General features: G+C 38.8%; 1 protein-coding gene across 2 annotated transcripts in view; it reads right to left on the reverse strand.

The window, feature by feature from the left end:
- ctnnal1 (catenin (cadherin-associated protein), alpha-like 1) overlaps positions 1-10,607 on the reverse strand; it is a 56,702-nt gene extending 46,095 nt beyond the window's left edge. For both annotated transcript variants that reach the window (XM_008421805.2, XM_008421804.2), the window contains exon 1: positions 10,164-10,607. In XM_008421805.2, coding sequence (XP_008420027.1) covers positions 10,164-10,259 — 96 coding nt within the window. In that variant the 5' untranslated portion in view covers positions 10,260-10,607. The remainder of the gene's footprint in view (positions 1-10,163) is intronic.
- Positions 10,608-17,827: the final 7,220 nt, after the last annotated feature.

Consider the following 17,827-nt stretch of genomic DNA (forward strand, 5'->3'; position numbering starts at 1 on the left):
GTGAGTTCACCCACTAATCAGCCGTGACTGATTAGTTTTTCAAGAACAATCTAAAACACGACTTAGTCAGTTAATAAATAACTTTTTTCCCATTTCGTATTGTTTCTGAACCGTTCGTGCTTTGCTAGAGCAGTGGTGCAAAACGTCGTTCGCGGAAGGTTTTGAGTCGATCTCGGCATCAGGTGACAAACCATAAAATAAAAAATAAAATAAAAATGTGCTTGAGCATTCTTGATAAAGAAAATTAAGGGATTACTGGAATCTATACACTCAAAGATCTGTCAATTTTCATATAGTGAACATGCTATTTTTTCCTTTGTCTATTTATTTAAGACATGAGTTTTTTAATTATGTTTTTTTCCAATAATAAACTAAATAAAAATCATATTTGACTTGCCACTCTGGTCAAATCAAGAGACAATTAAAGAGACAAATTAGCCAATTTGTATCACAGCCTGATCAACAAGTGCATCACTAAAAAAAAGCAAACATAAAAGCAAAACATCTGAATAGGCAGGGAACCATTTGCAATGGCAGCAGAGATATGTTACAAAATAAAAAGTAAAGCTTGACTCAACTGAAAAATGTAACTTTGCAATTTCCAAATATCTAAGCTAGAGAAGAAAATATTTGGTACTCTCAGCTCTGTGTCCTTCACACCGTCTTTGTTCTGGCATGTCAAACTTCATTTCTTAAAAAAAAAATCTATTATTAAGAGGGGAGAAGTTCAAAGATACTTGAAGAAAGCAATTAACACACAGAAAATTCCCCCGGTGGCGACGTTCGCCATGTTCCTGCAGGAGACAGAGAGGACTCATGGGGTAGCCTTGGGGTGAATTTAAATATTTCTGCTTTGTGTGATCCTAAAAGACCCGTTTTATTTTTATTTTTTAAATTGATGTAACATTTATTATTAAAGCAAACATAAGTCTTTTACTAATATCATAGATGTAGGTAATACAGTTTCGCGAAGCATTTATCCACCAATTCCCAGCATGTGCTGGTCCATTTCATGTCCCCGACACCAGAATCATCATTGTGCCGAGCAAAGAGAGCGTGAACAGGAAAGCAGTGGGAGACGAACAGCTGCCTGCCAAAGAGAAATGTGTTTACCTGGGGTTGTCCAGGCAGCAGAGGGCAAGAATACGCCATGCACAGTCTCCTCCAATTTCAGTGAGTGGCCTTTTCTTCCTTACTTGTCTACTTGGCCACAAAATGTTTTATTTTCTATATCATAATTTAGTGGAGTATGTTATGGAGTATGCCAGAAAAAAAAAAGTTTGCAACACCTTTCCTCTTGTTTACAACAAAGAGATTCAACCATTTGGAAACGTACCCTACAGTGGGGAAGCTACGTGCAGCGTGTCTGCTAGTCGACTGCAGATTGCCCTTTTGAACAGACAGCCTGACTACTGAATCAGTCAATATCGGCTTGGTATCTTTCTCTATAAACAGCAGAGAAAAAGAGATCGTTTGCAAAGTAAACAATAATTCGTTTATTTTATTCTATTATTTTTGAAGCCGAGTTCAGTTCAGTTATATATGCCTTATACCTTTTTATATTTACAGTTTTTGTGTAAATGTCATGAAAGCATTAGACTTTAACACATGGCAACAATACCTTGAGAATCAGGCCCAGTTGATATTCTACTCAACAGTTCAAAAATCAAAATTTCTGCTCAGAAAACAATGTGTAATTTTTATTTTATTTTTTTTGCTGTGCACCAAGACGAAACATGAACTCATTTGAGATAAATTTATGAGCCATTAAAACCCATCTTGAACCCATAAAGCTGATCCCCATCGTGCCTTCAAACCTGCATGATTTTCCGTAGCAACAAGGTGTCGGAAAAATATCCATGATGCAGCTCTATACCTTTCCACATCCCAAACGTTCCCTATTGAATTGAGAACTGGTGGCTGTGGAGACTGCTGTAGAACAGTGCTTTTGTGGATTTACATAACTACCTGAGCAAACTCCAAACAGCAGCGCCTCAAGCAGCAGACGTGACGTGTGCCATCAGAGAGCTGCTCAGTTGCAAACTGTTAACCAGCATGAATATAACTATTGTGAATTTAGATTTGGTGTTATTCATACTTTACATTTTGAGAATTTGTTGCCCTTTTGTCATCTCAAACCAATCTGCCCAATCTTGCCTGATTTTTTTTACATCAAGACATTTTAGTCCACACTCTGCAAATTTGATTTTCTCCTCTTTTTGGGGGACCATTCTCTGCAAAACATTTGAGATGGTTGTATGTCCGTCCCTTCCAGAAGCAACACCTTCGGCAAGTCATCTTCCTCTCAATTAAAACACTGAATTTAATGGAGTTGCTGCCAAGAGATTTTCTGACCTGCTTTCGTTTTAAACAAGAAATTAAAAACGTGGACCAAATAAACTGGCCGGAGTGAAATTTAACCTCGTTTTACTTCTGAACACACAGTTCAGAAGTAAAACTGCTCCTGGAACTCCCGCTCAGATGCTAAGCATCATGCTACGTTAGGCACCATATTACTGCTAGTTGAGCTCTCCATCTGCGCTCTCCCACTTATGAGATATCTCATCATCATAAAACAACAATATACTGTAAATACAAGCTGGTAATGGGCCGGATCTCTCTACAGAGATAATAACAGGGTGGATTTCAGTGCCTAAAAGAAGCTGTACAAATTCAGACAAAGCGTCAATACGACTATGGGCCAAAACACAAGCATTTCCATTAAACAAAGAACTAACACCCACCAAGCCAGTGAGTACAGGTCATTCCAGTTGTTTAATCAATACTTAATCAGCCTTTAGTGTATAAGTATACACCTTTGTGAAGAGTTTTTTTCACTGAAACAATTTAAAAAAAACTACTATCTCTCCTAGTTCAAGCTTTTGAGTAACCTAAATAGCAGAATGTGCAAGAGCTTTTTTTTTTTTTTTTTTTTAGCAATCTAGCTAACTCTCTTGTGTCTCTTAAAGATCGATTTCCTTTTACGGGGTTATTTAGGGGCCATGTGCAGTCATTCAATCAAGTGCGTTAAAAAAAATACTGTTTTTTTTTTTAACTGGAAGTAAATCGTCTGATGAAAGGTGATTGCTCCAACATCTGAGGCAGACCCTGTTATAGGCACTTAAAGAAAACAGAGCTTTGTAATGACTCCCATGATACCAATAGTGAGAAGCTTTCAAGACAGGCGACAAAGGTTAACCCTGCTCATTCAAGCTTCCCCCTGCATGGGGGGGGGGGGGGGGGGGGGGGGGGRGGGGGGGGGGGGGGGGGGGGGGGGGGGGGAGAGAGAAAGAGAGAGAGAGAGAGAGAGAGAGAGAGAGAGAAGGAACGTGGGCAGCTAAGGGTAAATAAAAAAAAATAAAAATCAAGATAGAAAACAAATCTGAGTTTTCATTAGATGGTGAATGGTCCAACTTTACCAAACAGCAGCAGGTAAATGGACTTTAATCCCAATCCTGTTTTCAAAAATCTCAGGTTATTCAGCAATTATATAAGTTAAGTTCTTGGCTATTGGTAATTAATGTTTAAACTTAAGAGTAGGAAAGAGGAAAACACGATAGACTCTCTCAAGATAGAGGATGGATGTGAAAAGCACTGTTGACACTTTAATAGCCAAAAGATGCACAACTCCCTCCATATTTATTGGCAACCCTGGTAAAGGTGTGTTTTTATTGCAGAAGCCCAATCTAAAACTCAACAGATTGCTAAAATGCCCACTTACCATCCTAATCAACTGTGCAAGATAAACTTGGATCCTTGTCTGACTTTGTTTGTCACATTTTAAGTTGTTTTCAGTTTTGATCCAACTGTAGATATGATCAGGTTTACCTGGTGACAAGGCTCCTAACACATTCTATGTCAAAATTACTAACTCAAGCATTTTTTCAGCCATTTTAGATTGGAATCATTTATGATTAATTAATATTATTGCATTTTTGTAGTAGATCATTTTGACTTGGTCGTGTTATAAGTAGCTCGCAGGCTGAAAGTCTGACAAAACAACCAGTTAAAAACAGCTACGCTAGTTATCTTGAGCACACATTAGGAGAGGTTTTTCCAACTGCTTTGTTTACCACAAGCAACCAGCAACTAATATGTGTCACCCATGTTGCATAAGCTACTAGCATTAATAAAAATAAAATACTATTAAGCAAGCAGCAATAAAGCATGTCAGTGTGATCACAGTTGGGCTGCTGGATTTTTATTTTTGTTTCGAGAACAGAGCGATGCTAGTGTAATAGCATGCTGCTTTGCTAAATTGGACTCATGCAAGACTTGTAGTTGTTTCCTGCAAACAGCAGTGATGAATAAATTGTATTTGTTTGCATAAAAAAAGGAAGATGCGTCTGATCTCAAGTAGCACCTAAAAAACAGACTAGGTGACGTATAGTATAGGTGTGAATTTTAGTATTATCAGCATTTGAGTTTAAATTTCAGTTCAACAAAACTGGCGTAGTTGGCACAGTACTACAAACGCATAGATAAAAAAAACTATGGAAGCCCTCATCCTTTTCCCATAGGCTCTAATACATACACTGAAGGTTTATTGTACCCCATATTACCATGGGATTAGTACATTTTGGTTTGTGAGTGCTTATGCACACACACACACGCACACACACACACACACACACACACACACACTGTAATCCTTTCATTCCAGGGCCTCATTTGTCTTCATTATCGTCATGAGGCTCAAGGAAGAGGATCTGTTATAGCTCGTGGCTACAGTGCTGCCTCTGTGCCTGGGTATAAAAATCAACTTTAGCTCTACCTGGAAATTTGTCATATCACTGTACCACAGGGCTAGGGATATTATGACAGAAGCACAGTGCTCTGCAAATGATTTGGTAAACCTTTGTCTTGTTGAAACCAACAGCTTCAGTGTATTTTGATGGGATATTTTTTTTTGTTAGATCAATGCAAAGTGTTACATAACTACATAATTGTTGTTTTTAACTGAGGGACGATGAATACAATAACAAGCCACACTTTACTTTTTTTTCCCTCCCCCATCAAGATGCGGTATCATTTTACTTACAAATCGCGATTATACACAACTTTTGTTATAAGTCTTTTTTTTTTCAGTAGGCCGTTTAATGAAAAACTTCCTACTGAGTTCTTATTTGGGTGAAAAATATGCAACTGAACTTCTGTTTGTGAGCAAAAAATAAAGAAATGTAAAAAACTGCCTTTTCTTTTCACCCACTGCCTTCTTTAGCACATTGGAAAACAATACTGCATGTGCTACAGAAACCCCGGAAGCGCAACAAAGTCGATGCTAACAGACTTGGACAGAGAACGGATTTTCCCGGCCCAATTATAACAGCAAATCTCCATGCTTAGTCCTGAAGGAAAATGATGGAGACAAGAGGGCTGTGTAACCACAAGGCTTAGTTGTCACACGTATTTAAATGTGCGCTGAACTGATCAAAACCTTAGATATTACTCCTGTGCTACTATGCGTTCCCACGCACTTTTAAAAAAAATACAAAAATAAAAAAATTTGCCCAAGAAACACCACCATGTCTGCACCCAGGCTGGGTTGCAGGGCTTTTATTCGAGAAGCACAACTCGATAAAATAAAAAAAGCCAAGAACAAAGCTGCTAGTTCCGTTACATGAAAACAGGGGTCAGATCTCGAGGAAAACACAAACCACATTATTGCTAATTGCTTTCCACTGTTGTCATAGACCACATCACAGGTGGGACACACGCACGGGACTGCAGCCGTGCTTGTTTCCTTCCCCTTCTCTCTGTGTGGTGCCCGGTGCATTTCTGACCACCACACAGAGCAATTAATTTGCTTCATCGGGTCCTTTAAAGCAAATCTGAGGCTGGAAGTGAAGGAAAGCACATCTGGAGGAAAAAAAAAAACTTTCTTGCTGAGAAAAGCAGCTTTGAAAACTGCATGAAAAAAAAATTGTGTCTTGAAAAGAATCTATGGAAAGAAAAAAAGAATCTAAATGACAGAAAAGGGCCCCAGGAATTCTATTGAAAATATTAAAAATCAAGGAACTAAGACTAAAAGAAAACTTTGTAAATGACGCCGACACGTTGCACCCTTCCCTAAAATGTGCAAACCACGAATCAGTATGACAGGTGAACACGCAGGCATGAAAAGAAAGACGTGGGTGGGACAGAGAGCTGCGAGTGTGTATGTAAGAAAAGTGCAAGGCGGGGACACTCCCAGGCCTGTAATTACAGCCTGGTGGGAGTGAAGCTGATAACTGAAGCCTGGGCACATCAACAAGACAGGGAGGGGAGAGGATTTTTTTCCTTCTCGCTAGTTATACATCGACCTACACAACATATATGTTGCATAAATAGACAAACTCAATAACATTTGGTGTTGCTTTGGAAGTTTGCAACATGTTGCCCACATAATGATTTTGTGCAACTTCACTAAAATGATTTAATGAAATCACCTCAAATGTATTACAGTTTCTCAGAAATGCCACTAAACAATCATCCTTCAGTTCCTGTTATCTATGTGAGGGGGTAATAGTCTTAAAGTACGTGTAGATTTCACTACTAAATATATGTTTTTATTTCCTTTAAACTAGTCATTTTATGTGTGAGCTTCAATATTAAGGGTGTAGGGACATGTGTTGTGCCCAATTTGCAGTATGTGATTCACACTCTGCTTCAGCCAGAGTGAGATTTTCACAGAATGAGCTTGAGAAAAAAAACAAAAAACCCCCCACAAATTTACTGTATAATGGTGTAAAGTCAAAAATCCAACCAAAAAGATAAAACAACCCAAATCACTTTATAAACAACAACATTCAAGTTATTTAATTTAACTCGCTAGCCTGCAGTCTGTTGCTTAACCCCTTACGACACCGACCGTGTCAGAGACCAAGCCTCCAACAGGTCATCGTTTCTCAGTGGCTCAGGGTCCAGAGCCTCTGCACAAAGCAGAGCATAGCACAAGGATCTGGTTTTCACAAGGCTATCTCTTCGACCAATTTTTGTATCTAATTGACAGCTGACGTTTGCAGCTTGATAGGCAGTCTTATTTTTTTGTTTTATTTCTTAATTACTTGGTACAAATTGACTTAACTTACAACACACGGAAAACTTTCTCACAACAGCAACCGATGCCATCACTCTAACAATAGTTAACAATTTTGAAGTTGATAATTCTTTGAGAAGGTAATTTCTTTGAGCATTTGAAAGCTGTGTTGCTATGGGGACACGTCTCACAATGCGAACAGAAAAAGAAAATTACGAAGATTGTCCTTGAGGCCCGCTATTCAACAGGACAGCGATATGCTGAATGCCACTGCAGCGTGCAGCACATTTCTCTTTGCTGCTCGCCAAAGCCGAGCCATTCCATCTCCGCAGGAAGGAGTTTACACGTCTATATAACATCACGGCGGGCTTCTTTATAAACTGCAACTCTACCTATAACTTCACCAGGATATGCCCTTAATTTCCTTTTAGCTTTTTTTTTTTTTTTTTTTTTATAAATGACCGAAAGTCTAAAGGAACATCCTAAATTGAAAGCACACCCTTAACAGATGTGCTTTTCTGATAACCAACACATCCATTCAGCACTAGATGACCTTATCTCTCAAATGAGCCAGAGCAATGAGAGGGAGGAAGCTATTTGGGAAAGCAGACGAGAGATGGGAGGTGGTGAGGGGATGACAGTCTCATGGACACCTCTTGCATGCCCACCGTTCTTCCACCCACTCTGTATGCCCAACAGTGAGGTGCCTCTCTTTCTCTGCCACTGTCTTTCACCGAGAACAACAGGGCTTTTACACGTCTTTGTCCCTTTAGCCTCCTACACAGAATAAAAGTCTTTAACATTAAAAGGATTAGTGTTTCTCTCTGCCCGCCCCCCGACTTTGTGAAACACAGTTGTTCTCGATTTGTGCCCGTTACTTGAATCAAGGTTTTCAAAAGTTCTAAAAGTTATTGGAATAGTTTAGAAAATGTTTTATCATACCATTCCTACACTTTAAAGTCCTTTCAATGAGATGTACAAGAAGGTGCAAGTGTGACCAGAGTCTTTTCTTTTTTTTTTGTCCACCAAAGAGATTTCAGTTTCCAATCAGTGTTGGTGCTATAGTCAGTTCTTTACTGTTCTGTAAAAGTGCTGGTTTGCTCTTCCACCATCCAGGGCTGAGTCAGAGCCCTCATCCAGTTAATATTTAATCTTTCCTGTGTTTTATTATACGTTTTTAAGACAATTAAGACCACAAATTATTTTACTTATCCAAGCATCCCTGGAGTAGATGCATTAATATCACCAGCTAATGCCGTTTTAAACTACTAAATGTGCTTTGTGAACACTCCTCATCTCCCACCAGCTGATTAGGAGTTGGACAGAGCTTTTAGATTACGATTTATTGACACCACCTGGAGATCTTAAAAAAAATAAATAACTAAAAAAACTGAAAGCGCTAAAGAACGCAATTGGAAATGGAGTTAATAAATTCAGGAGAAAATTGAGTTGTAAGTGGCGCACTGACCTACTTAACCTCCATTATGAGTAATTTCAAAATAAACTGAGACGATCAGAGACAGTCAGATTATGTTATTCTGATCCAACATTTTATCATCATTGACGTGTTTTAAGTGTTTTAAATTCACCAATCAAGCCACTCTGGAGTTTTAAACAATTCCCTCTTTTTAATTCACTGCATTTCTCTTATTAGCTTCCCTCTACCTACGAAAAGAAGCGGGTCTTTCCTCTGGCCCGGCTGAAAACAAGCGCCAGACTAGAACCAGCCTCAGCAGAAACACAAAAACCTGCTTCTTAGTATTTAGGACTAGTTTAAAGACTGGAACCAATTTGGAGGAAGAGTCACACAATGATGCCCCTCTCCCACCTGTTGCGACAAAAAGTGACTTTAAATCAATGAGGAATCATCTATCTATCGCTCTTTCTGAAGAAATAGTTTTGAATTCATCAGAAAAATTCAGATCACTTGGTTGGTTGCAAAGACTGAAGCTTACAGCTAGTCCAAGATGCACCAAGAACAAAGATCTTAAAAACCAATTCAGTTTTTAACATGGCACTAATTCATAACAAAAAACTCCCATCTCAAATACCTCACTGCAGTTTATGTAAATACCATATAAAACTTTAAATAATCAATCTGCTGGCAGTGCTCTGTTATTTATACAAAAACCAAGAAAATGGGACATTTGAAGCATGTCTTGTTGGAGTATCTGCTTTAATAAAGCTAAAGTCCAAATGTTTTATAGTTGCCTGGTTGAATTGTATTCCACTCGTTTAAATAATTGACAGCTCCCGTTTAACAGTATGACAGATTAAAGGTTCAGAAAATAGCATTTTGAGACAGGACTTTATAAGATCGTAGAACTTTACATTCAAATTGGCATCTCTCAGGCCAGCGTGATGGCAAACAAGTGCATTATGCTTATAAAAGTGAAAATAACCACACAAAATAATAGTTGATTTTTTTTTTCTTAAATGAAACCAAATGAATAATCTTGCAGGTGCAAACTGTACAAATGTAACTGTCTGTGTGCATTATTATGAAACTAATTGACCCAAGTTCCATCGGAACTACAAAAGAGTTGCTAAGCGAGTCTTCAAGTGGGTTTTTCATTTCGTCTGTTTATTGTCGAACACAGCACGTGCTCCGAGAAGTGGGAATCACAGCTCACCCCCCGGACCAGCAAACTCTAGGAAACTCTTCTGGACTTTGACACGTTATTCCCAAACTGACTTCGGGGCTCAGAAAAAAAAAACAAAAAAAAACTTTTGCAAAGAGGGAATTATGACCCTAATCCTTTATGCTATCTGTAAATTCATTGAATTGCTTTGTTAATGGTTATCATTTTACTTCTTTATTTAGATTCTTTTTAAATCAATACGTGGGTCCTCTTGTGTTTCATAGAAAAGTTTTAAAACATTCAATACTTTGTAAAAGTTGTAACCAACAAGTTCAAGTGGGGAACGTATAAGATTAGGTGTCACGCCAACGGTGAATTGGCCATTTACGGTGACATAACTGAGATTTTCTAAAGTGTCTGAGCTGCGTTTAAACGCCGCACCAGAAGCGAAGCACGCAGTCTGGACACACAAACAGGTAAACACAAGAGTTGGCCTCATTTGAGCCCCCCCAGCCCCTCAGAACAGCAGTGGGAAAAGTTACAAAGCTTCCGAAAATACTCACCTGCGACACCAAGGGAATAAGCGTCTGCTCCACGGAGCGAGTTTTGATCTCCAGGCCGGAATCAAAGTTGCTGTTGCCGCACGGAGATGAAGCCATTCCCGCCGAGCTTTTTCTTTCTCCCCCCGTCTCTCTGGCTCGCTAACACTCAATCACGACGCACGTACGAACACTTACTGAGTTCGCTCCCTTATCTCCGCTGCTTTAGCAGCTGCAAAACTGGCTGCGGACTCGAGATTTAAAACACCGAGTTTTTCTTCTTCTTCTTCTTCACACTTCGTCACACAGACAGTAATCGAGCAGTTCTCCACACACGCACGCTGCTTTAATCCCCCTCCGGGTCGGTGGTTGCGCCGCTGCGCCCGCTAATGTCCATGTAGTTTACTCAGCTACAGCAGGGAGCGGACTGCAGCACACCACTGTGGGCAACCACATTCACACACAGGCACGCACGCACAGCATGAACACACTTGCAGGTTCCCACTATTGGCTGTTTTCATTTATGCCATGCCACTTCAGATTGTGCACCATAAACATCGGGGTTTCGGTTTCTGTTCTCACATAATTAAAGACCGATCCTTTTTCTACTTGTGATTTAAGGGATTTGCTATAATATCATTAATGGCTCACTTTTAACTATAACATGGAAAACTGTATTTAAATGCTTTTCTTATCGGCTCTCCCACTTAGCCAGGAAAGGCACACAATTGGTCATTTCCATGTGTAGAGAGTGTATAAATAAGGAAGTAACTATGGGGTTTGGAGGTATTTCTAGTCTTTATTTCCTAATTTGTTGTCTAAAACTTCCTTCCTGTCTCATTTCTGATTGAATAGACTATCCATATTTAAAGCCTGGCCAATGTGGGTACATCTGCCATAGTGACCTTTAGTTTTTATGTGTTAAACATTAACTAAAAAGTCTGGAAACTCTGAAAATCTGAGTAGGCTCAGTGGATTTTTTACCTAAAAAATGTGCATTAACTGTGGATTATGTTGATACTTTCAACTAATTTCAGGTGAATTAATGTATTATTTTTACATTTTGGTGGACTTTCACAATATCATCCCTGAAGTGTGAAGTATCCTTTTCCTTTTCCAAATACAGAGAGAGGCTACCAATCAAACGGCGCACAATTAGACCCCATTGCGAAAGATCTCTCCTGAATAGTAGCAGATTGACTGAAACACATTGCCCAACGGCCAAAAGCCTTTTACTTTTGTTTGCCCAGCGAAAGCAGCAAGGTTCTGAAGCTGACAGGCCGGAGTTTCATTATACTGGTTCTAATTAATGACGTTTTAAAACTCCAACACTGACAACACAAAAAATGTCTGAATTGTTTGTGCTTTTGCTAATAGAAACATGTCCCCCACCGACATTTTAAATAGCTTTCTGAATCTATTTACAGTTTTTTCCCCATAAGCCCATAAACATAATTTCAGGTCAAGAGTGATAGATAGTTGAGTAGTTGAACAAAGAGCTTGGCGCTTTTTATTATCTTTTTAGAAACAAAGCCAGACACTCTACCAAACAGAAAACTATGAAGTATTTTAGCATATTAAGTGATCTAATGCCATAAACCTCTTCCATAACATTGTAAAAAGTTTTAATCTATCGTTTCCATTTTTGTCATTCCTTTATTTGTTTTTGATAAATTGCTCAGAATCATACCCCAGATATGTCCACTTGCAGTTCTTTCCTTCGCTTACGTTATGGTTTGTCACTTTGATATGAAGATTTTCAGGTAAATTCACTTATACCAGTTCTGGAGGAAATAAAGCGCTGAAAAACAGAATTGCTTTACCTAACCCAAAACGGGTTAGAAAAAAAAAAAGGAAGGCTTTTTCAAACCTATGATTTGTGCTGCATTATTTATTTAACTCTGGAATTTGATTTCAAGCCTCCACTTGAAAATAGATCTAAAAAATGAGTTTAGTATCCACTGAACATAACAAAAGTTTAAGACATAAATTATTGACTAACACGTCTCACTGTTTCTCAGTAAACCAGCGGCACAGATAGTGCTGTACAAATGTTATTTATGAATAAGTTATTTTAATGTTTGACTGTATGAAAAGGAAATAGTTTGTTTTTGCCTTGTATTTATACTATAGTTATAATCACAACATTTGCCAAATTACACTGTTTTTCCAGCTTGCAACTGGAGCTCACTCTACTCTGATGTGTTGTCATTCCCAGATTGGAGCTCTGTGACTTCAGAGAAGATCCAAGTCAGCAGAAATCTTTTAGAAAGTTATTAGATCATGACTTAAGACACAATTTGTTCACAAGCAGAACAACAGAGCCTGGGTGTCTGAGACTTGACTAAAACATGGCACTTAGCTTGTTGTAATCTCTAGGGTTTTAATGAATCCCCCGTTTGTTGTATTTGATGCAAGTATTACATCTTCTGCTTGACTCCTCAGCGCTTTCTTTAAATTGTGAAACAGACATCAAAGTGTCAAAAGCTGGAAATGAATGTGAAACTTCCTGGGAGGTTTCTCGAGTATGTCCCACAGGGGCGTCTGTCCGTCCGTCCGTCCGTCCGTCCGTCCGTCCGTCCATAAATCCATGCATGCATTCTTTTTAGTTGGTTCTGGATCTGCATTGCAGATCCTCTCCGAGGGGGACTTCCCCCAGATCAGGGCAAAGAGAAAAGAATGAATCAAGATCTTTGCTTTTTGTCTTAGCTTTATTTACTTCAACGGACACTATGAGTGCTCACATTGCTGTAGACAAGGCCAAAAATGCTAATAAAGAGTCAATTTCAAGCTAGCTTGACTCATCGTGAATTAGAGATCTCTTGAAGTCCCCTGCTTGGACCCAGTGATAAAATATTTGAAAATGTGGGAAAGCACACTAATAAGAAAACCTTGCAATCGTAGGCAACTTTGGACAGTTATCGGGAATCACCTCACATGTCCGTCACACTTGTGACGCTGGTTGCCATGTAAGCTGGATGCCAGGGTGGGGGCCAAGGAACACTTTGTCTCTGGCCTTATCATATGGACATCACCATCTGACTCTATTTTAGTTGTGTTTAGGCAGCCCAGATATAGAACAAAGCATTTCTCCAAATGGTGTGCTACTTCTTTTCTTTGGTGACCCTGTGACATATGACCACAATGTCAAATTATTTCACGTGCATCTGTATTTCAATTCAGGTAACCTGTTTCCAAACTCTTGTCGGTCCTTGAGCTATATATTACTTTACAAGCAGAGTCCTTGGGTGACACCTCGTGTAATATTTCATAGTGTGAACACAGTTAGATGACAAAGAGCACATGTGGTTTGGAAGCTCTGTGGCACTGAGAGTCATGGCTTATTTTGCTGCCCAGTGTGTATAGGTGGACTTGGACTCTGAGTCAGAGGTGGGTTTCACCATGAGTGGGTGTGCCAGCCTAGTATTTAAGTAAAAGCTTACCCTGAAGCTAGTTTAGCCATGTCTTCACTGGTCTCTCCGCAACGCCACAGACGTGTACACACACACAGTGCATCATTAAAAAGGTATGCGAGCTGTTGAGCGAACAAGGATGTGCTCAGCTGTGATGAATGGCTCTACTACCACTTCTAGATGATATCTGGGTGTGTGTTGTTTTTTTGTTTTTTGTTTTTATCTGCACTCGGGCTCTCAACCAAATGATAAGCTGATAGCAAATCCAACTTTAGCTACTTGCACCGACTGCATTAACTTGTGCTGGCATGAGTCACTGTGGTCAGAGTAGATAAGTCAAAGTGGTACACTGAGATAAGAAATGTGATTGTCCTGTACTGCTGCAGAAAATAGCTTAGTTGGGGAGCTGGTTGGAGTTCTGCATGTACCCTCAAACGCAATGTGTCACGGGGTGAACCAGACTTGTTTTTTTTAACTGCGTCTAATTTGTTCTACGGTTTTTGAGATTTGCTCCTCAGTTTGTACTCTTGTGTTGGCACTCAGCATTTTGAATGTCTACCTCAAACTCAAGGGAGCGAGTCCCTTTTGTGTATTCTTATCCACACGGTCCAAGGGTATTACTCATTAAAAAAGAGCTGCTTATGCTCAGTGTGACTGTGTTGCTAACAGCTGCTACAGTCTCTTTCCCTCTCTGTGTGTGCTTTAGAAGTGCTGACTTCCCCTTCTCTTGATCATCCCTTTTTTTTGTTGTGCCACTCCTGGGACGCTGAGCCTAAAGAGATAGATGTTTTGCATATCGGAATATGTGAAATGAGTGCCCTCAGTTCTATATTGGATAAGAAGATTAAAATTAGGAATACAAAATGACACAAACAGTTTATGTCTGCTAAAGTTGATTTAGCAGACATAAACTGTCTGCTAAATGGAAATGCAAACATGGTTTGCATTTGCAGTCTAATTATTGGCGTGAACGTCACAAAATGGTGTATTTAATTGACTATCTGGAGAAAGGGATCATACATTAACCAACTTCCCATAATTAGAAAAGTAAGAATTGGGTGAACAAGGTTGAATTTGTTTGAGGAAACCCTTAATGTGACCAAGTTTCAAATGTCAGATTGTTGATTTGTGGTACATTTGAAGAATTCAAAGATGATTCAGAGACTTTATTTTCTATCCTTCCTGTGGGTTTAATAATCAGTAACATTTGCAGCATGATGATGCTGCCACATCTGTGTTTGAGAGTATGTACAATCTTCCTAAATAAAAACAAAAAACTTAACTTTGACTTCTCTAAATATAGTATCTCTATTATCATTGTGTCCAAACAGCCAAATCTGCATTTTGTCTTACCATAACACTTTTCTCTGTAAGTCATTTGGCCTATCCACACACTCCACAACAAATTTCAGTGTAACTTCAAGTGTTGCATTTGGAGCAGTTTTTTTCCCTTGGCCTATGGTTACATACTGTACACCGTTGCCTAATTGAGGACAGTAAGACAGGCACTCCAGTATTTTCCACTTTGTCGTAAACTTGGGCCATCTTAGTTCCAATTTTTTTTTATCTTGGAACATTTTTCTTTCATTTGAGAATTATGGTTGAATAGATGGTTAAAACTTCAAACAAGTCAAAAACTGATTAGATGTCAAAGTACAAACTGTATCAACCTTTAAGCATGGTGGTGGGGATGTCATGCTGATGGGCCAGAGGCATTAGTGTATAGTTAGAAAAAATGAATATAAATTTAAAGACAAACTTTTATTTAATATGCCTCAAAATTATACAACTTTTCAAATCACATAAGTTGATGGTGGAAACTTGGACACAGTTGGGTGTTCCAACAGAGCAGTGACCCTATTTACATTTTCAAAACTGTGTTGCCAAGTATGCATCAGGTAACAATAAATTCTGGCTAATCTTGGGTAAGGATGTACTTGTACCAGTATGAAAAAACAAAAAGAAGCTATATTTGTATGCTATATTATTATTCTACCCTGGAAGGAGAATGGTTATGATAAATCATTAAAAGTAAAAAATTAACTTGACATTCACAACCCTGATGAATGGATGAAACCGTCTCACCAAAGCTGCACATTAAAAGAGTTTCTTCATACATATTTATACAAGATTAAGCTTTGTAGTTATTATTTCAGTGCCGTCCATCTCAGCGCACACATTAACCTCTGGGGAGAAAAAAAACAACAAAAAACAAAAAACATAACCAGAAAGTGCTGGTTAGTTTAATTTGCTTGCACAATCACTCAGAATACTTCTGTGTGTTAGACTGCTTTGCCCTTGTCTGAGACCTCCAGCTGAACTCACTCTCTTAGCACGATACAGTGACCAGAAAAGACCCCCGTGGAAGAGAGGAGTTCAAACGGAGGTAAGGCGTCACAAGTATGTGGCCCCAACAGTGCTTTTATGTACTGATCTCAAAATGTTCCATAATTGTAGGTTTTTTGATATCTTCGGTAAAATAATAATAATAATGTAATAATAATAATAATAATAATAATAATAATAATAATAATAATAATAATAATAATAATAATAATAATAATAATAATAATAATAAAAGTACACTTTTCAGTAAGCATGTGTCAACCACATGGCTGTGTGATCCATACTTCTTAACCTATTTATCAAATGTTTTAAGAATAGACTCCCCCAAAGAACACCACATGACAGATGAGTTTTTTGAAGGTAAAGTGTCAGCCACACTGACTGTAACAACTGCACTGTATAATTAAGATTTAAACCATTGCAGTGCTGATCCTTTAATCTCAACATTATGCTCTATGAAAGAAATGCTATGGTCTATTATCTCAAAAGCAGCACTGGGATCTAAAAGCGCTGAGATGAATTGCATTCAAATGAAAAGCAAACTTGAAGCAGCAGTGCTGTCAAGGATAGGCCATCTCTCAGTCCTTTTCGGCTGTTGTCTTGTCAAGAAGGCTCTCACAGGAACAAGATAAATTTAATTACACGTAAACAAAACTGACAGTTGCAACGTGAAATGCAGACACCCAGCATGGAGGGCCTAGAATTCACTTAATCTGCGTTTCTCTTGTTATATAATCACACACACACACACACACACACACACACACGCACACACACACACACACACACACACACGCACACACGCACACACATCTCGCATAGGCTCGTTAGAATTTGGATTTCATTTTTATGACAGCTGTTCTCAGTTTGAAACAGCAGCCGATGTAAACATGACAGGATACGTAAACGTTTTTTTTTTTTTTGGAACTTACGAGCGTATTTTTAAGGAATAATGGTAGACCATAAACTAATTTTCTCATAGGCTCATTTTAAAGTAGAACCTCTGAACCTTACTTGACAGGCATGCACAAATATAAAGCGACTTGTACAACCCTGCCAAGTGCTGTTATTATAATATGTTGTGCTGGATATTTAAAGTGACTCTATCACCATGGAGCAAGAATATGTTGACTAAACATCACAGACAAAAGCATATCCTACTACTCTTTTTTTTTTTCCCCTGGCACTAAAAACAAAGACAGGATTTTCCACAAAACACCCTCTTCTCCTGCAGTGACTTGATACATTTGATCGTATTAATCCTATGTTACATAAGCAGCTATAGATAATGAACACAGGACCAAAATAAAACAGAAACTTCTCAGCTATTGCTTTCCTGCTGCTCCTGACATAAGAACTACACTCTGTAGATGCACGGGTCGTCTCACTCTGCCAAGTCCGTCCAAATCTTGTTTCCCCGAGACTGAGGGAAGAGGGACAACGGCAAGGCAAACAGTGGCTATTTTCTACCCGGAGAGCTGGTGACAGCGAGCCTGTTTTGTCTTTGTCACGCAGATATAGACTGCAAGTCATCACGGTCAGAATGGAGCCAGAAGAGGCTCAGCCACCCATCCTCTGTTCCCCCAGTTTTCTCCTCTTCATATTGTTTTTCTCTCTCTCTGTGTGTGTTTGTCAAGTGGGAAACTTGTATTTACAGTAATACGCAATGTACAAAATTTTTATGAAATGTGTGCGCCGTTAAAATTCAGAAATTATATGATTTCTTCTCTTTGACGGTAAAATTTTCTCTTATTAATTGTTTATTTGTTTATTTTTAAGCTTAATAAGACAGAATGTCTGGCTGGCAGCTAGCTCAGCTGTGACCAGTCAACCTCAATCAAATCTCAGAGAGGGAGTAACACACTCTGACACAACAGTGTATTTTGTTTCAGCAATATTCTCTTTAATTGTAATTCACCTTGAGTAGCT

Source organism: Poecilia reticulata, linkage group LG11, assembly GCF_000633615.1.
Source record: "Poecilia reticulata strain Guanapo linkage group LG11, Guppy_female_1.0+MT, whole genome shotgun sequence".
Lineage (NCBI taxonomy): Eukaryota > Metazoa > Chordata > Actinopteri > Cyprinodontiformes > Poeciliidae > Poecilia > Poecilia reticulata.